Below are 25,006 nucleotides of genomic sequence, written 5' to 3' on the forward strand. Positions count from 1 at the left end.
CTTGTGACTGCATAGGCTCTCTGTCTGGGTACTTTGACTTCCTCCCACAGTTTAAGGGCTTGCACGTTAGGTTAAGTGGTGATTCTAAATTCACTGTAAGTGTGAAGCCGAGTGTGAGCAGTTGTCTGACTCTCTGTGTCAATCGTCCTGTAGACTGGCAAGCTCTTCATGGTTTACCAGCTTCCTGTCACCATGAACTGGACAAACCGTCCAAAAAACATCAATGGCATTGAAATTTGAAATCAACAGTTGTATGTTTTGCAAGTAAAATGTGCAAAAGCCATTCCATTTCCTTCTCGTATATTGGATGGAGTAAAAATGCAGTACCAGTGGAAGTACTTATATGGATAACAATATCCCAAAATTGTACTTGACTAAATACTGCTCTCCTGCTTTGTTGTTAATGAGTGAAGGCTTAAATTACTGATATCACTAGATGGTACTTCCACTGTTTTTAGTCGCACAAAAAGAAACTCGTAAAGATTTAGTTAGTGAGATGTTACATCTGAATGAGTTTTGATTTTGGGGCGTCTCAGCTGTGAATTTTTTTTTTAAGTGCAACACAAGGGTAAAATCACCCCTGGGTGCTGTCAGAGTGTTTGAGGAGATGTTTTATTATTTATTAGGCAGCTCGAGGATTTTCCTTTGATAGACAGTGTGTCTCTCTGCTGTTGAGCTTTAGGACAGATTAAATATGAACTCTGCAGTGTAATTTTGAATTTCACAGATTTGTTGACGTGTGTTTGGTTCCTGCAGCGTTTTACTGCCACAAAAGTGGATAAAAAATCCTTATTGAGGCGAAATATCTGTGCGTAGATGACTAGACAAGTAATGTTTGTTTGTTGACAGTCCAGCAGCTTGCTGCTTTTCTGTCTCATGTCTCACATACATTTTCATCAAGTCTCACTCTTTTTTTATCAGCTTGTGCCAGTTGTCACAACAGCAGCAGCAGCAGTAGCAGCAGCAGCTTTTTGTGTGTGTATGTGTGTGTGTGTGTGTGTGTGTGTGTGTGTGTGTGTGAGAGAGAGAGAGAGAGAGGGTGCGTCAGAGGAAAAAGGAAGTTGCGGGAAAAAAGTTAAAAGCCTTCAACACAGTGCAGCTCTGCAGAACACCCACCACGGAAGAACGACAGAACAAGAGCGCCGAAGTCTGAAAATGAGATAATGAAAGGAAGAACGGGAGGTTAACAGCAGAAAGAACACATAGAAGTGCCGGGAGGAACCAGTGAAGGTAAGGACCGATGGTTAAATGGTCCTGCGTTGATTTGGACTCGTACGATCAGGTTTACTGAGACAGCGGCAACTTTTTTTTTTGTTGCATTGAGTTTCAACAAAGGTGTTTCACTGAATGACGGCGTGATAGGGATTGCTGAGTGTCTGCTGTGCGCCTTTCTGATTGAACATTCATTTTGCTCTCCATTTGATTGAACGCCGCATGTCTAAGTTCTGTCTGTATGTTTGCCCTTTTCTCTATTTTTCATTCAGAAAACCAAGATGGAGCTGTGGCGGCAGTGCGCGATGTGGTTGATCGACTGCCGAGTTCTTCCAGAGAACCACAGGGTCACTCTGGAGGGTGCACAGGTAAATAAGCAGCGACACATTCATATTCACCTGTGTGTGAATACACAAACTCGTTTCAGTTCCTCAAATTAATTCTGTGTGTGCGCTATGACAGGTGTGCGACCTGGCTCAGGCTCTGAGAGATGGCGTGCTGCTCTGCCAGTTGCTCAACAACCTGCTGCCTCAGGCTGTCAACCTGAGAGAGATCAACCTACGCCCACAGATGTCGCAGGTAAGACACAATGACAGAGACACACACATACGCACACACCCAGACTTTTTCCTGATGCATTTCCATAGGACATTGCTATTGTTACCACCATGGCTTACTGAGGCCCTGATGCTGCATGATAGGAAAATGCTTCATCGGTACATCCGGGAGCATGTAGTGATCAGGATAATGATAATGAAGGAGAACAAAAGGAGACAACTAGAAGACAAAGAGAAATAATAAATAAATGTTTAAAAAAAAACTCTAAAATGTTTGTTATTTAATTATCTCTTTATACACAGGGGTTTTGTCAACATTTCCAATTAAAAAAATTATTCTGCACTTTTATAGGATTTGCTGATACCAACTTGAAAAGACAGATTGCTGCATTGTAATCCAGAATAGTCACAGCTCATTCAGGAAAATTCAGGATTTGTGCTCGAAGCAAGATTAAAGACTCTTCGTGATATGTCAAGTATTTTCTTATTTGACAATTAGAAACTTTTGGACTTATATGAACGCCTTCGAAGCACCATAATTGCACTGGCAGCTGGAAAGTGCTTTAATTTGATCATATTTCTACAGAAGAGTATACTCCACAAGGGATATGATAAAAATACTTTCACCTCTTATCGTTTCTCCTCACTTTGAATATGCGTAATATTTTGTGTATACCTTTGTTGTAGACAGTCAAATGAGAAAACTGATACCATTCTATGGTTAGCTTAGCTTAGCTTAGCATAAAGATAAGAAACAGGCTGGTTGTGTGAAATGGGAGCAGAAACAGCTGACTTCAGTTTTTGCAGAGATTTCACAAACTACAAGCAATGTTTTTGAGGTATGGCATGTGGTTAGGTGAACCTTTTTTTTTCTGGATTGTAGCAGGCAGACTACCTTCCTATCTTCTCACATTTTCTGCTACACTACGCTAGCCAGGTGTTAGCTCCAGGACATTTACAACACAGACATAAGGGCTTTATTTCTTATATATTGCCAATATATTCATTTTTAATACATACTTAGGCTATGCATTTTTTTAATATAACTCTCAAAAAATCCTGTTGATTCCTGCCTACATTTCCTCGTCTTTTCAACTTTGTCCAAAAAATCTTTTGACAGTGCATGCAAGCTAAAAAACACATTAGCTAAAAAACAAAACAAAAAACCAAAGGGTTGAACGGCATGAGATAATTAGAAGGGTGGCAAATATGAGTTAAAAACATTTGAAAGACAGGATGGTAGAATATTATAACCTAAAGTAGAGCATGTTGGGCCTTTTTAAGCTGAAATCTTAAGAAGACCCTCCTTACTGGAGATCTGCAAACAGTGCAGGAGTTAATGGCCTTTCACATATGCATGGGAAACTCTGGGAAATCCTATGAGGTCAAAAGTGGTTAAGAAACATCCGCTGATTAACAGAAGGCCGGACGTGTACACTGTGACGTAGACTCACAGACGTATACAAATGTGCACACACACACACACACACACACACACCTGTTGACACAATTACACAATTAGACAATGTTGTCTGTGCTCTTGCAATAAGGATTATTTTAGTAGTGTAAAAACAAATACTTGATTGCATGTTAATGTGATCTCCTGGCAGGGTGACATGATGTGTGCAGCAGTATCAGTCAGAACTAAACGTTTCCCCTTTTCTCAAATTAGAGTTCCGCATTTCCCACTGCTGAAGAGACACAGAGAGAGACACACACACACACACACACACAGAGCGAGCAGGAAGTTATGTAAAGCGGCATATGTCTGACCACCATGTCAGTTGCACTGCACACTCTGCTCCGTGTGGTTTCTTCTGCAGTCATATTTTAGATGTCCTTCGAACTGCTTCTTTTTAGTGGCACACATTTTAGCTCATTGTGCTTGATGGTTACGTGGTCCGTGCTGCTGATTAGCATTTACAGTCTGGTCAGGGCTGTAACAAAGTGTATGTGGAATCTAAGTGTTGAAAGAAAGACAGCAGCTTGTTCCTTCTCAAACAGGCTTGTTAGCTTTGAAGATATTTATTATTAATTTGTAATCTTTCAATTTTCTAAACTTGTCAAGTTTTTTTGATTTGTTACAATTGTAGCTAAAAAAGACGTGTTTTCTTTTCGGCTGCTTTTGATTTGCTTCTAAATTATTTTCAACTATTGAGAGAAATCTTTTTTTTTTTTAACTTGTTAATATAGTTCCTGTTTTCATGGATCCGCTCATTAACATTTTTGTTAATATTTTGAACTACTAAATATTACACTAAATATATACTAAGTATTTGAGCACAGTCATAAAGGCTGATCACATGTTCCCAGAGCCCATTGTGGCATCATCAGTTGCTCGTTTCATTTGATTGTCACTTCTAAAAAACACGAGACATTTCGTAACTTAAACCATCTGTGTTTAACAAAGATTGGAGTTTTTGATGGCATTCCAGTGAAAAATCACTATAACAGTGTTTTTGGGGGGAGTTTGTTCAAACATAAAACAGGAAAATATAGATTTCTGATAAGTAAGATAAGAAATACAGTCAACACCGCTGAAGACCAGGAAAAACCCAGTAGACCTGTTTCATGGCTGCCATTCAGACACAAAGTATGGAGCTTTTCAGAACTGACTAATAATATTAATCAAGAGTTCTTCTCAGATTAAGTACAGAGCCTTAATTAATGTGATTACCAACACCTGTGTTTACCTACATATTTAAATCAGTGAGAAATAAGTCTGTTGAATTATACACATTTATTTAACTTGACAGATTACTCAGGATCCAGAGTAAGGCTAGAATACACTGTATGGACAAATGTACTGGACCACAGGAGCTGCTCGGCCATTTAAACCCATTACATGAAGCTCCCAGCGTACAGTTTTTGTGCTGATGTTAATGCCAGAGGTGGTTTGGAGCTCTGCAGTTATTGAGTCAGCAGAGTGTTGGAAATTTTAGTGCACCATGTATCCGTGTGTCTCTCAGCACTCTGTGACCTCGCTCTGTAACCTTATGTGCACTGCATCTTTGTAGCCGAGTTGCAGCATGTAGGAGGGAAGAAATCTCGCAAATTATTACCAACACATTCAACGAGCTCTTTAGAACAACCCATGCTTTCATAAATGTTTGTTAAGGCAGATTGCATGGCTAAGTGCTTGATTTATGCACCTGTAACTATGAAAACACCCGAAATGAAAGATCAAGTCAAAGTCAACTTTATTGTCAGTTGTGCAATATGTGCGGGACATCCATGGGATGGAAATGCAGCTTCACTCTGATCCACACTGCACAAGCAGAGTGCATCTAAAACAAAAACAACTAAATATGAGTTTAAATATTGCACTACTACATATTAAAGCCTAAATACAAGAGGTATGGCCCAATCCCTTTGCCCATATTTGTTATCATGTAAAAATTGCACATGTATATTTATGGTTATTTGGTTTATAGATCAGCTGAACTGAATTGAATAATTTAACTTATAAAAAAGTGATGATTGTGTTTCTGGTTTTTTTTTTTAGTTCCTGTGTTTAAAGAATATCCGGACATTCCTGGGAGTTTGTCAAGACAAGTTTCATCTGAAGAAGAACGAACTATTTGAAGCCTTTGATCTGTTTGATGTTCGGGACTTTGGAAAGGTATCACCACGCAAAAATCTATCTTTCGGACATATTCCCTGAGTTATTTTTAATTACTGATTAACTTTAAACAAAGTTGGGTTTGAATCTGCCCTGAACCATCCAGCACGTGTCTTCTCTCTCCTCACCCTTCCTTTCTTCTCTCCACTGCGCTATCACAATGAAGGCTAAAAGCTCCAAAGAAAGAACTTTACACTAAATGTAGTAAACAGGAAAAACTACATTCATGTTGTGACCACATTTTACGTTTGCTTTTGAAACAAATTCTCCAGGCACTCTTGCACTTTGGAGAACCGCACTACAGTTCTCCTGTAGATTTAGTTTGCCTCAGTGTCCCATCGTGCTGTCTCAGGCTGACTCTGTTTGACTGAGTTTGAGATCAGGTCCAGGCCATCATTTGTGGCACTCATTTATTTGCTGTATCTTGCACGGATGAAATCTCTTCCTGATGGTTACACAATGAATAAAAATTTAAACATCTGAAGAACCCAAAATTGTACCTGAAAGGGGAACTCATTATGCACTCGTAGCTCAGTCATTACGGCAGACGTCTGAAGTGAAGCATGAAGTCCTAACGCCTTACTGCAGCTTGCAGACACCCACAAAGCCCTAACAGGAAGTAGCTTGGTGATTTTCTAATGTGAAGTGTCAGAGCAAAGGCATGAATGCAGTACTCCACAGTTCTCTTTCACTTTCTATGCAGTGCAGCGATTTAAAGCAACCAAGAGTGGATTTGAAATGAGCACTTTTTTTTGTCTGTGCAAGCTAAGATGAAGCCATGTCCTCAAAATGAGTCATCAGGACATTTTATTTTTGGAGGGGGAGGGGTCATTTCATCAACTTTACAGTGTGTTACTGTCACTAAGCTTCTCGTTCCACTTTGCAGCTTCCACTCAGTCGCCCATAACAATTTAATGTAGAAAACATGGGTGTGGTAGAGCCTGTACACAAGTAAATAAAGTCCATCGGCACAAAACCTGCTCCGAGAGATATCTTATTATAATCTATTGCTTTATTAAACTGCTAACGCTTACCCGTCAGTGTGTGAGCTCTACTTTGCTGTTATAGCAGAGCTTACATCACAAATATAGCTTAGTTCAGTGGTTTCTAGCCATCATCTCAAGATTTAACATAGACATTTCTCTTAAGTGGAACTTCTGATAACCTATGGTGGATATAAGGATGAAAGAAGGGGTTGATGCAAACAGAAAGCAAGCAGACGATGGGCTTAGCTAAGCATAAAACCTTTTATTATGGGAAACATCTGTTCTCACACAGAGCTGTGTGCATCTTTTTTAACCACCACTTCATCAGAAAGCTAATTAGTGTTTTCTATTGAATTCTCTGCTAATAAGATAGCAGTTTGAATTAGTTCACTGATTTTCTTTCCACAGGACTTCTCAGAACCACAGACTTTCACTTCTTGTTGCATCTTTACTCTTTTTTGCTGTCTTGAATGAAAGCAGAAATTAGACCGAAAAATGCTGACTGAGAAATGTATTCCTTAGTCCTTTTTTTAACCTAACCAGAAGTGTTGGAAGACAAGTTTCAGCTGAAACAAGTCAAGTGGCATCACGCAGAAAGAAAACAATGCTGAAAAGTGAAAAAGCGTGTCAAAGAAGCTCAAAATGTGTGACAAAAACAAACTGCCCCTTACTTACTTGGTTAGTAAGTTATAAACCAACATTTAAACTCACTAATACATGCTTTCCTTTAAACAAAGAGCGTTCACTTTCATTTTAACCACTGTTTTTGTATGTTTCTGATCACATTTCACATGAAATTTCAACACCCACCGTGATTACGCTCTTTTTAATTGAACTGTCAAACAGAGCGAGAGTGAAACTAGGTAATTATTTAGTGTTCACATTTAAAGTGTTAAACAGTTTTACAGTTTCTCTGCCAGTGTGTGTTCCCACACTCTGTACAAGATTGTTAATTCGTACTATACTTCTTTGTGTGTTTCTGTCTGTGTAAGGTCATAGATACGTTGTCCACCCTGTCTCATTCGTCCATTGCTGTCCAAAGAGGATTTCAGTAAGTACATTCCTGCCTGTAATTAAAATTGAAGTTTAAAGGGACCACTTGTGCTTACTGCTAAGTCCATGCTTGTATTCTTAGACTATCACCTTCGATCCTTTGAAGGCGACTTTCTTACGATAAGCCCCCATATCCTAATCATATTCAGGATATCTGATCCAGTGTTGTGCAATACTGGAAATTTTGGTGTTGATCTCATGCCAAATAAATACAGTACTGCCAATACCAGTAGCAATACCCAAAACTTATAAAGGCAGCTCATCTATGGGAGAGCAGTGTGTCATGAAGTTTTAGATGAATCATCATCAGTTCGCAAATTCTGAACACATTTTAATGACCACCAAATCACCGTAAGTTTTACTTTCCACAATAATGGGTTAACACAACAAAACACAACTTTCAGCTTTTGGGGTATTTAAATGTGCCAGGCTCCAAAGCACTTTGGGTCATCTTCTGTTGTGTAAATGGGCTATAAGCTACAAATAAAATAGATGTGACAGTCAACACAAAAAGTTTCAGACATTTTTCATGGTGCATGTCCGAGGAATATTCTCTCATTTCCCAAAAAAGAATTAATTTAAAACAGTCGATTCCATACTGGACTTAGAATCGATACATTGTTTCTATGCTCCATCATGCTACTATCGATTTGATACCAATACTATTGTTGGTGCCGATATTTGGATCGGCCTACCTTTAATGCGATCTCACTGAGGTCATCCAGAGCCAAACGTAGCAACAAATGGCTTTATAGGTCCCCTTTAAATGCAATTGTAAAAAGCTATATCTGCATTTTTTAATTTGTATTATTTTATTAATTATCTGATGTGTGTGTTATCTGTTAGTGTGAAGCATTTATTATTTGTCTGTTTGCTTCCTTGAAATATTTGGGGCTTATAGAAATCACACAGACGATTTCGTTGCTGGCAGAAAGAAAACAGATGCGTTGGCAGAGAAGGGAGAAGTAACTTATTTAAGATGGTCAACCTTTTTTTTTATAATAAATGTCATAATCATAAATGTTTTCTGTAGAAATGTGGAAATTATGGAGTTTTAAATAACTAGTCTCAAATGGTTTATTGCACAACATGAAATTATACCCTTATTCTACCACGTGGATGTGAAAGTGCTTACTTGGGATTACTTTTTTGTTGGTCTAAACCCTAAAAGCGAGAATATAATATTTATACAAGTGAAATTGGTTATATGGACCAGAGGCTTGTGGCTGTTTTTTTTTGTTAGGCTGAAAGTTGGTGTAGCAGATAACAGCACTTCCTCAGTGCCAGATAAGACTGTTGTTTCTTAACTTGACAGAACGTTCCTGAAAGTTTCAAGTTTTGTAACTCATTAATTTACTGTAAGTGGCATTTAATCTTTATATTTTGAGCATAACAGGTTTTTGTTAGATTTCTGGGCACTTAAAATTTTAAATCCTTTCCATTACCGTTAAATACGCCGGCTCATCAGGAAGTCAGCACCACAGTAATAGTGTTTTGTCCTTCAGCCTGGAACCTAGATTCATGCTTAATTACTCACATTATATTAACCTTTATTCAGTTGTAATTTTCACTCTCTTTTTTGCTGCTTTAACACACTCACCTTCCCTTCAAACAGGCCTTTTCCTTTAGAGGGATGCACTCTTGATGAGGAGATCTACAGTGGCCTGTCTGACCAGATAGAGTAAGCCTTTTTCTCTATAATGTCTAAATGGAGGGAGAGAGATTGTTTTAAATAGCTGACAATTTTTCTCTCTTTCTTTTTGTTGTGTGGCTGTATGATTTGAGGATTTTCATGTAAAACTTTAACATCTTCACAAGGAAATGCTTTCATAATGCCACATTTTGACCTGTAGAAAAGTTCAAAATACTCAAACAGAAAACTACCAGCAAAAATTCTGCATTATTTTACTTTTAAGAATTAAATTTAAGAGTCATGTCAGGACATTTTGAATTTTAATTGAATCAAATTGGGAGATGTGATGGTTTATTGCAAGTGGAGAAATGTTATATTCCACCAGCTATACAGGTGGTGTACAGGTAGTGACGCTCCGTATACAGCACAGATATATTTAAGAAAAAAAGCCAAAGGTGATAACAGTAAGTACTTTGCATGTGTTTTGTGTATTAGTGATACAGTGGATGAAGATGATGACTTGTACGACTTTGTGGAGGATGAGGAGAACGAAGGAGATGAGATCTATGAAGACTTGATGAGGACAGATGAACCGCCTGAAACTGTGAGTGGCTCCCATGTGACCTGTAACCTGCAACAAAAAGGAGGGTGTTAACCTTCACTTGCAACCTGCAAACTTTGCAGGTCTTCCAACAAAGTACTTCTGCACTAAAATCTGGGTTTCACTGCATTTCTTATCAACTCATGTGAAGTTATGACTCGGGAGGCAGAGTAGTCCGCATATCAAAGACTCTTAATCAGATTAGAGTTTTACTTGCAGATGTCTAATGTATACAGCTTCACCCGAAGCATGTTATTTAAAATTTTTTGAAACCTTTTAGTCTGAATTATTCAGTAAGAAAAGAGCAAGAAGGACAGTTTGAAATATTAAGTACAATTTTGTGTAGCAGGAATAATAATTTTTCTTCGTCTTTCCAATCTTATTAATGTTCTTAAGACCTCCTTTGATTTTTGAAAGTCTTTGTGGGTCAAGGAACCACAGTGCCTCAGAGCCTATGTGCCAACGTTTTCTGTTTGACTTTGATAGGGGTTGATTAAACTTCTCTGTTAATGTTTAAATAACTACTGCCACTTTAACACCAAAGCAAAAAAACCCTCATTTGACATTTTTTTGTGCCCTTTAGCAGCAGAAAACTGGTGTGGACAAGAGAGAGTGCTGCCTGCAGGAGATCAGACAGACGGAAGAGAAATACTCAGAAACACTGCAATCTATACTACAGGTGTGCACACACCCACAGTCTGATCAAAGAAGATCGGTGCATTCAAATACCAATAAAAAAAACGACTCATAATGATGATGACAGAGCCCATCTTAAAAAACATAAAGGAGCTGGGGGAGCGGGTTGTGTTCAGGGGAGAAAGAATGTGAATTTCTGAGATCTTTTAAATTTAACACAAAAATGTTTTAATATTTCTGAAATTCAAAGCTCACACATTAAAAAAAGAAATCTGAATTTCTGTGAAATAAAAATCACAAATTTGCAAAAAAACATTTTTCCGTAAGTAACGACATCACTTTTTATACACCTGTTCCACACCTCTTTCAATTCTTCATCATACATCACAAGCACACAAGTATAGAGAACTCATGCACAAAAAAAATTAAAAATAACACTCATACTCGCTCTTCTGTGCAGCACTTTATGAAGCCTCTTCAAAGGTTTCTCCAGCCACACGACATTGAAAGTATCTTCATCAACGTACAGGTAAAGAAGGTGTTTACCTCTATACCTGCATGATATACCCACCTCATGGAAAACCTTTGTTTACATAGTGTGTGTGTGTGTGTGTGTGTGTGTGTGTGGGTGGGTGGGTGGGTGTGTAGGATTTGAATAAGACCCATTCTGAATTGCTAGAAGAAGTTCAGAACTCTATCCTAAATAATGGAGCCAGGAATCTGTTCCAGGTGTTTCTGAACTACAAGGAGAGGTATATTGCTCATGCAGAGACACACACACAGATCCACTTGTTTCTCTTACAAACAAATGTATGAAAAATATGTTTATGTATCCCATCTCTCGCCAGGCTGTTACTGTACGGTCGTTACTGCAGTCAGGTGGAGGCGGCAACAAAACACCTTGACAAGCTTTCAAATGCGAGGGAGGATATCAGGATGAAACTGGAGGCGAGGAGGAAACACACGCTCCATTTTAGACATATTTAAATGACTTCATGCAAATTTATTTGATCAACATTTCTTGTTGTTTAATACTAGTTCTCTCTGTCTGTCTGTCTCTCAGGAGTGTTCAAAGAGAGCGAACAGTGGACGTTTTTCTCTACGAGATTTACTCATGGTCCCCATGCAGAGAGTCCTCAAATACCACCTGCTATTACAGGCATGTGTTTATACTTCATACATGGTACTTACTGTATCTTCAGTTTCCAGTTGGTTTTATCCAGCAGCTTTAATTTGCCGTGGCTTGCTTGTGTCTGCAGGAGCTGGTAAAACACACCACTGACTCAACAGAGAAGGAGAACCTGCGAACAGCTCTAGATGCCATGAGAGTAAGTGTGTGTATTTGTGTATCTCTACTTGTATGTAACCTGAATGTATGATACTTAATCCTCGTGCATGCATGTGTGTGTGTTTCCAGGATCTGGCGCAGAGTGTTAATGAGGTGAAACGAGACAATGAGATCATCAAGCAAATCACCACATTTCAGCTTTCCATAGAAAACATGGTGCGGTTACACGATTTCATTTTTAATGAGTCTCTCTTTGGTTGTTGTTTGTATTTCCTTTCTGCTCATCCTCCTTCTCGTCCGCCTTCTTCAGACTCAGTCTCTAGCTCTCTACGGTCGTCCCAAAATCGATGGAGAGCTAAAGATCTGCAGCTCAGAGAAAAGATCGAAACAGGACAGGTGCGTGTGTGGCTGACGCACGTCTCATCTGATATGTTACAAGCTGTTGTTTGACGTTGCGTTTGTGTGCGCTCTGCTGTTTGTCAGGTACGCGTTCCTCTTTGATAAAGCCGTGTTTATTTGTAAGAAAAAGAGTGGAGAAACTTTCGAGCTGAAAGAGATCATTGAACTACACAGCTACCAGATACGAGATGAAACCACAGGAGAGAAGGACAATAAAAAGGTCTCCAAATCTGCACTGAGACACCTGTTACACACAAAACAAGATCGCCATAAGGCATCTCAATAGGACTGACTGTGTGTGTGTGTTTTTGTACGTGAACAGTGGTCCTATTTGTTCCTCTTGCTGGATTGCTACGGAAGGTCTGGCTATGATTTATTCTTCAAAACCAGAGAACTGAAGAAAAAATGGCTGGAACAGTTTGAGATGGCTCTGTGAGTATTAAATGTGGACGTACAGCTGAGCACTAAAAACAGCAATCAGAGAACTATGAAGAATATTTAGCAGCTAAAGTTCCAGAAACTATACTCAGACTTATAGACTCAAAAAAACAGTGAGCTCTTTCAAAAAACCCCAATATGTCAGCAAACCAGAGCTGGGATAAGTTACTGCAGGTTTTAGGTTGTTAATGGTTTTTTCCTCCCAAATATTTAATTTGTGTAATGACGGACTTTAGTGTTGTCGAACATACAAATTAAGAAGCGGATCTGAAAAAGGTTGGACATGGAAACGTTTAGTTTTATGGATTTCTGTTGTTGATTTAACGCATCAACCTGCTATTTGTTACATTATTTGCAGTCTCACTGCACTGGCTTTGACTGCTTTTTCATCGCCAGTCTCTCTAAACGGATACGTTATGATTTGTACTTTTACCAGAGTGAAAGTACCAAAGTATCTGTCACTGAAAAGCAGCTGTTTGAATGCTTACTTCCCCCCAGCTGAGGTCAAAACAGTTTCGCTTTATGCTTACAGGTCAAATATGAGTCCTGAGAACTCCACAGCAAATAACCATGACTTCCAGATGTACTGCTTTGAGGAAACCACCTCCTGCAAAGCTTGCTCAATGTTGTTAAGGTACTTCTGTTATTCTATTATTCCTCCAACTAGTTAACAAGTTAGCTCCTGTGGAACTGTATTAACAAGTTAACAAAGGTAACATTTCTCAATGTGTCTGCAGGGGAATATTTTTTCAGGGCTATCGCTGCACTCGCTGTAAGATGGCAGCACATAAAGAGTGTTTAGGCAGAGTACCCGCCTGTGGACGAAACTCAGGTCTGTATACATGCACAAATGCATATGTATGTGTTTAAACACCGCTTTGAATTAGTCTAATAATCAATTCTGCTTTTAAAATTACAGATCATTCTGTTTCTGCAAAGAAGGTATGTCTACATATATTTCATGCTGTAAACTTCCAGCTCAGCTGGTGGATAAAGCCTCTTTGGGCTTTTTATTCCCACTATTGTCCGTGCCAGTTTTAATGGATGGATGTTCTTTGGGACTTGCGCAAAACTTTGCTTCACCGTTTCTTTCTTTTGTTCCTGCAGAATAAAGCTCAAAGGTCCTCTGGTCATTCCAGCATTGGTAAGCAATTCATAATATATCAGCTTATATAGCCTACTTCTATGTTGAAAGCATACAGCACAAGACTTTCAGGTTCTGAGGTTATGCTTTTGTTCAACACTCAAATATAAAGCTGTAGCGATGTGTCTTCCCTAGTTATAACCTACATACAATTCATATATCTTGTGAGTTGTGTTATCATAAAAGTGCTTTCTTTGTTTGTAAATCTATATATAGTGACCATTTTTAAAAGCCTCTCTGCCATCAGCTTTAATCTCTCTGTGATCTTCTCTGATAAAGACCCATACCCTATTATGTCGGACAGCTAGAACTTCAGCAGGGCAATTATCATTTTCTCCTCTATTAGTAGCAGAGTTCACCATAAATAATTCAGATAGTTATATATCACATTATCAGCAAGTATTCCCAGTCTGCTTTTCCTGCCTGTATGGTTGTATTTTATTGTGATGTGTTTAACGGTAATCTATTTTCTATAAGGCACTAAGTGCAAAGTGACAAGCGCTTGCCAACCATGCTTACATATAGGAATATAAACAGCGCAGAAAACAGTTGAGTCCTCTACTGCAGGGAGGTGAGTGGCAAACGAATTGCAGTCATTGGGGCAGACTGACTAAAATAGATCGCAGCGTGTTAACAATCTGTAACAAATCTGTCTGACTGATTGCAGTCAGTATAAGTTTGACTGTGACTTTTTTGAGAGCCATCAGGTGGCTGGTTAATTCAGTTAAGGTTGAGAGTGTTGCACACTTAATCTCTGGTCACCCCAACTGCTTGCGGCTGTTGACCGAGCAACCTGATTTTTTCCTTGTCAAAAGAAGGTATTTTTTACTGTAGCTTGTCTGTGTGCACGGGGTCTTATTGTTTACATCTGCACTGATTTATATTAGAGGGTATGGCTGTCTCTGTTCTTACATGTGCATAAGTGGAAAGCATAAAGCAGGAAGAACAGCAACAAAAGCTCAGCACAGAACAGAGTAGAGATCGTCAGACACAGAATGAAAAAGAGTGGGGTGGAGGTGGGTTGCAAAGTGGCTTGCTGCAGCTGCAGGATTAAATAACCCCACTTTATGAGGTTTGCCTGCTGAGTCATCTGTTGTTGTGAGCTGGCATAGAGATCAGCTGGTCTTCTGGAAATGCGACGGAACTAAACTTTGCAGCCTGTCTGATTCATTTTCTTTGACGGTGATAATCTTATCGCTAGATGCACGTTTTAATACCTTATCCATTTTCAGCATACGCTCTAATCTTTTTGCCTCTTGACCAAAAGAAGATTATTTCCCTTACTAAGAAGGCATAAGCATGGCAGATAGCTCCACCTTTTTGATTCTGAAGATTTTTTCTTTCTGACGCAACCTCAAAGAGATTTATGTTTGTAATGCGATGTCTCAACTTTAGGAATTTACGAAAGCACACGGAGTGACCAACGGATTTTTAGGTTTCATTTTATGTAATATTTCAAAAGTCATGACTGAACTGTGACTCACTGGTTGTAATGACTGGAATAAAAGCAACACTCTTGGTAATATTTTCATTCTTACTCTTTTTGTTTTGTCAATCAGAGTCCTGGGTCAATATCTTGGTTTATCTCCCTCCAGTTCTGCCCAGAAACATCACAGCAAGTGATTTAGCTTCACCTGTCAAACATATCAGTGTACTATACCCCAACCCGATTTATTCAAGTTGCATAACAGGGCCGATAAATAAATGAGGATGGTTTGCTTACGTCTGAATGAAAGTGCTTTCCCCTCATTTCCTTCGTTTTTTTATTCTTACCGATTGAGCTGTGTGAGATGTTCTCACAGTCTTCTTTTCTGAGCTCTCTTTTAAGGTAGAAAATATCAGAACGACAACCATTAACTAGTTTGTGGACTATTTTCACCCAATTTATGCATGTTAATGCGAACCCCACTCGTGTGTGGTTAATGGTAGCCCAGTTTTACTTTATCTAAACGGAGCATCATGGTAGGCGGGGATAGGGGATGTTTTTGGTAAACTTTGTCTATCTGAAATTAAAAGTTTTTAAAAATATGCAGAGAATAGTTTGATCCAGTTTGATTCGTTTTTCCAGGAGTACTAGCCTTATGTTGCAGCTCTTCCAAATATCACAACCTCTCATTTTTCCTCTTTCTACTGTCAGGACATCCTAAGATGGAGGTAAATCAGGAGTACTATGGCATGCCGCCGCCTCCTGTGGGGTTCGGCCAAGCGCTTCATCTCTCCAGAGGGGACGTCATTGAGCTGACGCGCGGAGACGCAGAGCTTCCCTGGTGGGAGGTAGGCCTAAAAACATAGCCATATACATGCACTCCATTCTGCATTCAATAAACTGAAGAAGGGGGGGTGGGAGGGGTCATGCATTATTTTTTAGACTTTTCAAGGCTCGTTTCCTGTGGTTACCGTGTAGGTGTGAGAGGCTTTTGTCTTTTTTCAGTCTCTTTTGACATTTTCCTCTCTGCGTCTCAGTCTTCCACTTCCTCCCTCGTGCCAAACCTGCACTTGTATCTGCATGCAGTCGCGATGCTGTGTGACAGTTTTGATTTGGAAAATAAGCGTAATCTGACGGCAGAAATCCACAGAGCCGCTCAGGTTTCGCGGCCGTGCTTTTTGTTCCCGCTGGCTCACTGTGGCACAGTTTACTGAAAGTTTCATTCATGAGAAAGAAAGCATGCGCTGAGAAGAGTGAAAAACCTTGATGCGTTTGAACCGTCTCACTGTCAGCGCTGCATAAATGGGCTCAACACAGTGTCTGTGATTTTATCCATCACCACCTTAAAACATGTCATAGTGAAATCGTTTTTAACATTTTGTTAATAGTTACCCAAAAAAAATTGATTCACAAATCAGGTGTCAGCCAGCTCTTTCATGCTTCACAGTACTTCCTCATTAAACCTCTGCTTACAGATTTTTGATGTGTGACTTACCTCAGATTGCTATCTTTTGTATATGAGTAAATATTTTTACAATTGGGGTCGATTGCTTGATTTACCCTTCAGTGACTGATCGGTTGACTGAAAATGTTATTTTTTATTATGTGACATAGGGAAGAAATCTAACCAGTGGTCTAATGGGATGGTTCCCTTACCAAAAGGTTCAGCCCTACCTCACTGTGAGTACAATCCAGCAGCCAGTAAGCACCCTACCTTTTCCATTTTGAAAACAAAACAACATTTTCAAATAGATTTAATTTCCCAGAAAGGCATAAGCTCAGAACAGCAAACAAATAACTGACTAAATTTAGCACAGCCAAGTGGTTTTTGTCAGCTTGCATATTCCTGTAAAGAAAACAAACATTAAGCAGAATTAGGAAATGAAAAATTGTTATCAGCCTTTTTATATGTGACTTCTCTGTGATCTCACTACTTTCCAGAGGCCACCCCCAGACCTATCTGGCTTCAACTGGTGAGTATCGACAGGAACGGGGCAGAATTGCTCGCTCGCCGAGCTTCTGCTTACCTTGGTTAACCATGGTCTGATTTTTTTTACAGTGCTGCAGTGTTTGCAAAACTCAGTGGGAAACACCACAGAGCCGACACATAGAGTAGTAGTAGTTAACAGATGCAAAAGCAGAACCCGATACTGAAAATTACAGGCGTTTTAATAGCAGCGTTTGGAGCACACTGTAACGCTCAAACTGATGGGATGTACCATACACTGTGGTGATATGCGATTCGCCCCCAGGCTCGTGTTGATGACGATGACGACGGCATTCTGAGCCCTCAAAGTAGTGATTAAAAACAGCTTTTTAATCACACCATTGCCCTCCTGAAGGACAGCGTGTTAGAAAATGTGTCAGTTTGGCGACACCTGGTGGTAATGAAAAGTATGACACTGTAAACAGGAAAGTGGACACGACCGATCATGTACAGTCAGACAACATAATTTTTCTTCCATTATCAAAATAATTGATCAGAGTTTGTAGAGAAAAACATCAACTTAAAGCTCTTTTGAAAGTATTTTTCAGAATTATGTATGCTTGTGCAGGGAAATGCAACCGATACATTTAATTTGATAGCTTTTTAAGATGTGGTTAAGGTATAAACTGATGGGCTTTCAACTAAGGCATACATACCTACCATTTTTCTTTATACAGTCTTTCTGGTAAAAACCCCTAAAGGCAAAACTTCTTCCACTAGCTGTCAGCGAAGAGCGAAGCCAGAGGTGTTTTGTTTTAGGGCTACCCACTTTAATGAGATATCTCACAAATGCCTTCAGGGGATTTCTTCAAATTTGGCTTAAAGCTTGCCATACTGACCATTTTTCACATTTGTCTGGATCCTAAATTTTTAACACTTTGGTGCTGTTTGTGAAATGATTGTTTCTTTGTAATGACACTCATATTTGAATCATTGTCTGCTCTCACGTCTATAACTGTCAAAGAAGGCCAAGTGATGCTGTAGTGACAGAACAGCCAAATGTATTTAAATGACAAAGTGTGTGTTTGATCGCTGTGTAACTTGATTGGTCTTGTGACTGTTGTCAAAAAATAACTGTGTGAATTCATGTTTCAGAGGCTACAGTATTCACTCAAAATAAAAACTAACGCTCTTGTTCTCTCTGTGTGATTGAAGGTTTGCGGGAAACATGGACCGCACTGCCGCCAAAAACCTATTAATGTCCCGCTCTGATGGTACCTTCCTCGTGCGGCAGAAAGATGGAGGAGAGTATGCTATCAGCATTAAGTAAGACATATATCAGTTAAAGTACTGTTTGATTATCTATCTGTTGATTTGAAGATGGCCATATTACAAGCAATTTTTTAAAATATTCTATTATTGGTCCGATTGCATTTCAAACCTTAATTGTTGAAGGATAAGCTGCATATCTGCCCTAAAACAATAAGAAAGAGCACTGGTTTTTTTGCACACACTGGAGAGATTATAAATTTCGACTGGCCTGGGAACACCTTGGTGTTCCCCCGGACAAGCTGGAGGAGGTGGCTGGGGAGAGGGAGGTCTGGGCTGCTCTGCTTGGGCTGCTGCCCCCGCAACCTGGCCCTCAGATAAGCGGAAGAAAATGGATGGATGGACATTTTTTTGCACCAAAGGAGCATTTAATTTAATAAAATCGTACAAAACTTCATCAGGAAATATACTGCATTGTCATCCTCTTGTAAAATAAACCTCCTCTTTAAAAAGTTCCTCATCCAAAAAACGGTTTGGAAATTTGGAGCTGTTTTACCAAACACGTGTAATGCGTAAATGTGCAGTAAATGAAGTATCACTTCCTCTCAAAACCAAGGGAAACAATCCAGACTGACAAAGCATCAAATGCATGATCTGTTTTTAATTCATGAGCCAACAAAATCCATTCATCTTTGCAGAAGTGAAAAATTCTCGATTCTGTCGTTGGAGAGCCATCGCTGTGTTTGCCGTTCAGCCTCCACGTGGACTGAGTTCCCAGACTGTGGCTTTTAATATTCACCTCTCTCCTCCCTCAGGTTCAACATGGACATCAGACACATTAAGATCACCTCTAGTGAAGGCCTCTACCGCATCAACGAGAAGAAGGCCTTCAAGGAGCTAGTAGTAAGTCATACACAGTCATAAAGCTGAAGCACTGCCTCAGAGCAAGAGAAACCAAACCTACCGCTGAACATTATCTTTAGTGCTGGATTGCTGCTGACCTCAGCTCCTCCTCTCTAACCACAACTAACATCTCTCTTATGCTTCTCACGCTTCTTTTCTCCTCCTGCCCCCCTCCCATATTAGGAGATGATTCAACATTACCAGCAGACCTCATTGAAGGAGTACTTTAAGGACCTGGACACCACACTTTGTATACCTTTCAAACAACCGGAGCAAAGCAACCTGTCTGACAACATGCCCAATTTAACACCAGGTACAGAAGATCTCCATCACCTCCTACAGTCCTCACTGTGATCACCAAAGTCGTCCTCTGTGACTTGCAAATGTCTGTGCAAAATGACAGAGCAACCCACCTCCTAGTTGTGGAAGTGCAGATCACTACAGATCATGGAGCTCTTATATTCATTTTTATCATGTTTCTTTATTTTGTACAAAAGCAAGAGTCTAGAAATGACTTTATGATAGCCGCATGTGTGTTTTTTTTGCCATCTCCAGTCTTTATTGTAAGTTAAAATCTGCTTTAACTCTGTTTAACATGAGTGGTGATGATAACGCTCATGAAAACTCCTCTGCGAGGAATGGGGTAAGACTGTTTCCCCAAAACTATTCCTTTAAGCTGTTCCATGCTGCAATGTGGGCTCTGTCTCACAGGGGGCAGCATGAGGAGCTTTGGCGTCGCAAGGGCCAGGTACGACTTCTCGGCCAGGGACCGCTCCGAGCTCTCGCTGCGGGAAGGAGACACCATCAAGATCCTTTCCAAGAAGGGTCACAGTGGCTGGTGGAAAGGAGAGGTGTACGGCCGGGTGAGAGCACGGAAAAAATGTAAAAAATATTTTTTTATTTATTTGCTGTTTTCTTGTCTGACCTGCACTGCTCCTGTGTTTCCAGGTGGGGTTCTTTCCAGCCAACTATGTGGAGGAGGATTACTCTGACTACTGCTGATGTTCCTATGGATGTGATATGTAGACTCGTTCTCTATGTGTAGGGGTCTGTGTGAGGGACTGCATTAACCAACATGCAGGAGTGTGGCTGTGTGTATGAACGAGAATGCCAGTAGCTACTTGTGATTATGTGATGAGTGTCTAGTGATGTGAATAAAATCTCTGTTCAGCCAGCTTGATGATGTCTGGTTCATGTATGGATTTTAACCATATCATTATATCTACTCGAAATTTACAGTTTACAACACCACCTCTGTGTTGTTTTTATGCTCACGTTTAAGTGTTTGTGTGATCTCATGTGAAATTAAATTAAAAACTGAAAAAAGGGTGTTTAATGTGCATCGTGTATGCAGCGGATTTCCGATTACCAAAGCAGCAAATGTGACTTCATGTGGTGCAGTCTTAAAGTTAAAGCTAAACCTAAAGCTAACTGACAATTCAGTTCAGCTCAATTTTATTTATAAAGTTCCAACATTTGCCTCGAGGCGCTGTATAACGCAAGGCAAAGGCCCAAAAATAATAGAGAGAAAAACACCTATGAACAGATACTTGGCGACAGTGAGAAGGCAAAACTCATTTTTAACAGGAAGAAACCTCCAGCAGAACCAGGCTCAGGGAGCAACAACAACAAATAAAAAGGTTTTAAAAAGAGCCCATGAACAAGACAGTTTTCTTTATTTGGACTGCAGTCTGCAACCTGTAAGAAACCAGGAGACCAAGAACATCAGTAGACCACCGAACACAGACAAACATAGTGGGAGGTTGGGGGTTGCGAAGTAGGTGTTTAGTGGTTAAAAGGTTTAGCCAGTGTGGAGGACTGACACTAAAACCACTACAAGAGAAACTAGTACATGATGATTTGTTTCTGCCATTGTAGGGAAAAGGTAAAGAGCAGTATGTGTGAAGAAGTGCCCTTACTCTTTCTTTACAGTGCATGCATGTAACTAACTGCTGTGTTATTATAAATTATTATTAGTAGTATTAGTAGTAATAGTATTACAACAGAGTATCTTAGGCTTGGTTTGCTGTATATAGTGTGTATTGTTAGAAAGTAATGTATAAAGATTTAGAATATTGTGTCACGTTTGACCTCTGACCTCTCCCTCAAGTTCAATAGATACATGTGAAGGTCAAAGTGATAATAATACTATGAAGCGCTATTGTAAACCTTCTTACTGCTATTGTTTGTATTGACAGCATATGGAGAATGATAAATGGGGATTCTAATTATCACATTACTTTGGACGTTACTTTGATCTCTTCTTCAATGTCAAATAAGGTAAAACTTGCCTTTTATTTTAAAAAATAATTCAAATTCGTGTATTGGCAACAATTTGGAAATGATACTAGTATATAGGATTCTAATTAACACATTTGACCTCTTCCCAAAGGGGGGGGGGGCAGCGCTAAAACTCCCTGTACACTATATGTTTAACCTCGATATGTTAAACCATTCTTTACCTCATTACTCTGGTACTGGACCACATTTCAGAGGAAATCACAAGACCTTTGTGCATCTAACATGTACTTTTATTTTAGAAACCTTTCTGTAGTGTACTGATCAGATAAGACAGCTATAGTACAAAAACCACCTGCTTGTATTCACTGCATCAGCGTGAATTCATAAAAGGTCTATTTTGTAAACTATTTTTGCAGTTCTACATGTCAGGAAGCCCGTGGCATTGATACTTTGACCTTTGTTGCAGCTAAATAAATGCTGCTACTACAGAGAAGTGCCATGGCCTGCAATTCTGTTTTAGATTTTAGATTTAGCATTACAATACAGATGTGGGCACAAAACCAGGCCCATAATCAAACATTTTCCTAGTTTGGTGTGTATGAACATGTCTGCACTGAACAAAGCCATCCAACGTGTTTGAAGTGGAAGCAGCACTTTTGGCAAAGTGAGAGCGAAGTCCTGCTGCCACGGAGACCTAAATCGCTTACTTATAGACTCTTCTTGGACATGGATAATATTGTCTGTCCCAACACTTCAGAGCTTTAGCCAACAGTCATTCTAGGTTAACTGACATTTCTGGCAATTGATGTAAACCTTTTACTAAAACTGCATCAAAGAAAGAAAAGAATGAGAGGACAGTCGTGGCACAGCTGTGGAAAGACAAACAACAACTGCTGAACAAAATCATTAAACTTTGTTTCATACAAATTCCCCCTGGTTGCTAACCCCAGCTCACAGTCTGAGAACTGCTGCCAAAGCTTATTAATCAGTCAGTATCACTTTTTTTAGTCCAAGGACTTTTTTTGTTGAAAACAGCATGTGTGTAAACCTAGCTTCTGCAATGCGTATATGCGTATACTCATTAGCTATACTGGTCTTATGTATGAAGTAAAGCTACGTCTAATTTAAAGTTTGTGGAGGAGTTGGAGCAGAAGGCCCCTAGAAAACCTGATGGTCTCCATTTGCCTCCACTGAAATTATTCATATACATCCCCACGTGAATGGTGTTGGATGCACAGCCATAGGCAAATATCATTGCCAAGATCCAGTGATAGGTTTTTAGGTCCCATTGGCACCAATTAATCCCTTCTACTTTCTACCACCAACATCAAAAGCAACTAACTCCATGTTTTTGCCCAACACTTCACCTTCATCCAGCAAGCTGGAAAGCAAAGAGTAATTTGGAAAAGAGTTAGCGATACATAAGGTTTCCCCAGTTCACCCAGTATGAGAAAATAATTAATGGACAACAAAGACCAGCACTCACTCTCACAGTCAGGTAAATATCAGTTTTATTTCCAAAATATCAAAAAACAACAACAAAAAAAACCTCAACGTCTCTTTCACAAAGTAATTTGAGAGGAAAAATTAAAACTCCATTGTTGCTGTGTGAGTGGCGCTCTCGCTCCATCATGTTGTGTGAGACCTTCAATTCCAGCGGCGTGTTTGTGTTTGTAGCAAGAAACATCTTTACATCTGTACATCTGACTCGTAGTTCGCCTCTTGCTTACTGGTAGTACAGCTCAAGGTTCATCCCATCGTGGATTTCATCTGGAGAGTTTTTGGTTAAGTACAACAAAAATAATCTTGATCTTTAAATCAAGAAAAAAATGTTTTTTTAACCGATTTAAACAATTTATGGATACATTTATGTTATGGATCATTGTGAGTGCAATAAAAAGAACTGCATTATTACTGTGAGGGTGTAATAATGTCATGGTCATTATCATTATTAAATTAAAGGTAATGTAACTAAAACCACATAAGTATAACTACAGGAAAAAAAAAACCTTTAAAGGATACAGTCACCCAGAGACACGTGGTCCTTGAATATGGTGTACCTGTGGAAAACAAAGGACAACATTTAGGTCCAAATAGATGAGTTATTTGTCATCGAGCACATCAAATCCCATTTGAGCAGCTCACCATTTCTTTAACACGATCTTATCATGCCGTGTTCCTGTCTGGGCAGCTATGAGCTTCTTCAGATCTCCGATGGTATCCTCAGAGCTGAAACACCGAAGTTAAGGAAGGGCAGTGTAACAGCTTGGAAAACATCCAGAGTGTTAACAAATGCGTGGTTAAAAAAATCTGAGCGTTGTCTGCTAGTATCATTTTGTTTCTTTTGATCTGCAGATGGACGGCGCAGCAGCTTTGGATACTCTGCTTTCCTCAATCAAAACACACGCAGGATGGCTAAAGTGTTCTAGCTAAACTGGTCCAACTCTCTCTGTAGCCCCATGACAGACTGCTCCCGAACCCATTATAGGCAAAAGACATCTAACACTTGACCAAACAAGATCCCTTCAAGCTGCGACACCTAGAAGTTACTGAAAATCATCAGACTTTTAGCTGATTGTCAAGTGGCGTTCATTCAAGTGGTATTATATCTGCTGTCAAGTAATGGCAAGTGGTGGCAAGCACCATTTTTAAGCATCATTTGATGATAATAAACATAAATAGCGTCACATATTAAAAGGTAAAAGAACCTGAAAAACCAAAATGTAAGATACTGACTTTTTGTTTTAAATAAAGTTCACTTACAAGCTGAAATCTCAAATATGACTATTATAATCACCCAGACTTGCAATTGTGGGATTCTGTATTAACGGAATGAAATAAGTCATAAGTGCCAAGATAAACAGTGACACTGAATTTTAGTCTTATAACATACTCTAGAAACTCACATGTTAATAGATTCACTGTAAAACTATTCTCCACACCATTCTATAATATAAATGAGCTTTACTTGCGTCTTAAAAGTAAGTCCATAATTTCAGAGCAGGGGTGCGTTGAAAGCAGATGCAGATGAATGCTGTACTGTTAAATATCCTGACTTATGTTAACTCATCTCAAGACATCTCAGATGTCTGCACCTAAAACATTATTTTGACGTGTATGTTGAGCATCATTTTCAGAGTTTCAGCAAAGGATACTTGCACTTGACCCGGACTTTCTTGCCTAGACGGTCGTTGCAAACCACTTCGATCATCTTTACGTCTGCAGAAAAAAGGAAGAGATGAGACAACGTTAGACAAATGAAGGTATTAGATGATAAAGTAGATGATAACTATAGTGAGTTTGTTTTATAGAAGACGCGCTGGAAATCACAGGCACAGAAATCTACTGAAATCAGACAGGTTGTTTTGTTTAGCTAACGTTAGCTGTAGCTCACAACACCACGTTAATGTAAAACAAACGGGACTTATATTTAAATACACTCATGGGCAGCTTTATGTGTTCAAAATCCGAAACATTATGATACCGTATAAAAACCGCACGTTGAAGCTGTCATCCTTACCTTGAAACGTGCAGCAGAAAAAACAATTATTTCCTTTCCGCTGATATTTTCTGGAAACCTCTCGGTCCTGCTTACCGTAAAGCTGGTTTAGTTGCGAATTCGCCTTCCTACCAATCAAATGAGGACTACGATGATTGGCGATCTCGCTAGA

The 25,006-nt window shown here is 39.4% G+C and overlaps 2 protein-coding genes across 2 annotated transcripts; one reads left to right on the plus strand and one right to left on the minus strand.

The window, feature by feature from the left end:
* The first annotated feature begins 1,094 nt into the window (after nucleotides 1-1,094).
* Nucleotides 1,095-20,268, plus strand: vav1 (vav guanine nucleotide exchange factor 1). The gene is made up of 29 exons (XM_035913640.2): nucleotides 1,095-1,230; nucleotides 1,485-1,580; nucleotides 1,675-1,791; nucleotides 5,275-5,391; nucleotides 7,370-7,428; nucleotides 9,046-9,111; nucleotides 9,559-9,667; nucleotides 10,248-10,343; nucleotides 10,761-10,829; nucleotides 10,949-11,052; nucleotides 11,149-11,248; nucleotides 11,364-11,459; nucleotides 11,560-11,628; nucleotides 11,718-11,804; nucleotides 11,899-11,984; nucleotides 12,072-12,207; nucleotides 12,310-12,419; nucleotides 12,958-13,059; nucleotides 13,163-13,257; nucleotides 13,345-13,367; nucleotides 13,533-13,569; nucleotides 15,707-15,843; nucleotides 16,610-16,675; nucleotides 16,937-16,968; nucleotides 18,138-18,248; nucleotides 19,007-19,094; nucleotides 19,278-19,407; nucleotides 19,806-19,957; nucleotides 20,043-20,268. The coding sequence occupies exons 2-29, from the start codon at nucleotides 1,494-1,496 to the stop codon at nucleotides 20,094-20,096; spliced, it is 2,535 nt and encodes an 844-aa protein (XP_035769533.1). The 5' UTR covers nucleotides 1,095-1,230; nucleotides 1,485-1,493; the 3' UTR covers nucleotides 20,097-20,268.
* Nucleotides 20,269-22,828: 2,560 nt separating this feature from the next.
* Nucleotides 22,829-24,962, minus strand: ubl5 (ubiquitin like protein 5). Its single transcript, XM_006804318.3, has 5 exons — nucleotides 24,856-24,962; nucleotides 24,491-24,554; nucleotides 23,481-23,564; nucleotides 23,358-23,395; nucleotides 22,829-23,105 (listed from the first exon to the last, which is right to left on the minus strand). Exons 2-5 carry the CDS (start codon nucleotides 24,544-24,546, stop codon nucleotides 23,062-23,064), a joined length of 222 nt encoding a protein of 73 aa, XP_006804381.1. The 5' UTR covers nucleotides 24,547-24,554; nucleotides 24,856-24,962; the 3' UTR covers nucleotides 22,829-23,061.
* Between the last annotated feature and the right edge of the window lie 44 nt (nucleotides 24,963-25,006).

The sequence above is a fragment of the Neolamprologus brichardi genome, chromosome 6, assembly GCF_056152115.1.
Source record: "Neolamprologus brichardi isolate AB-2024 chromosome 6, ASM5615211v1, whole genome shotgun sequence".
Lineage (NCBI taxonomy): Eukaryota > Metazoa > Chordata > Actinopteri > Cichliformes > Cichlidae > Neolamprologus > Neolamprologus brichardi.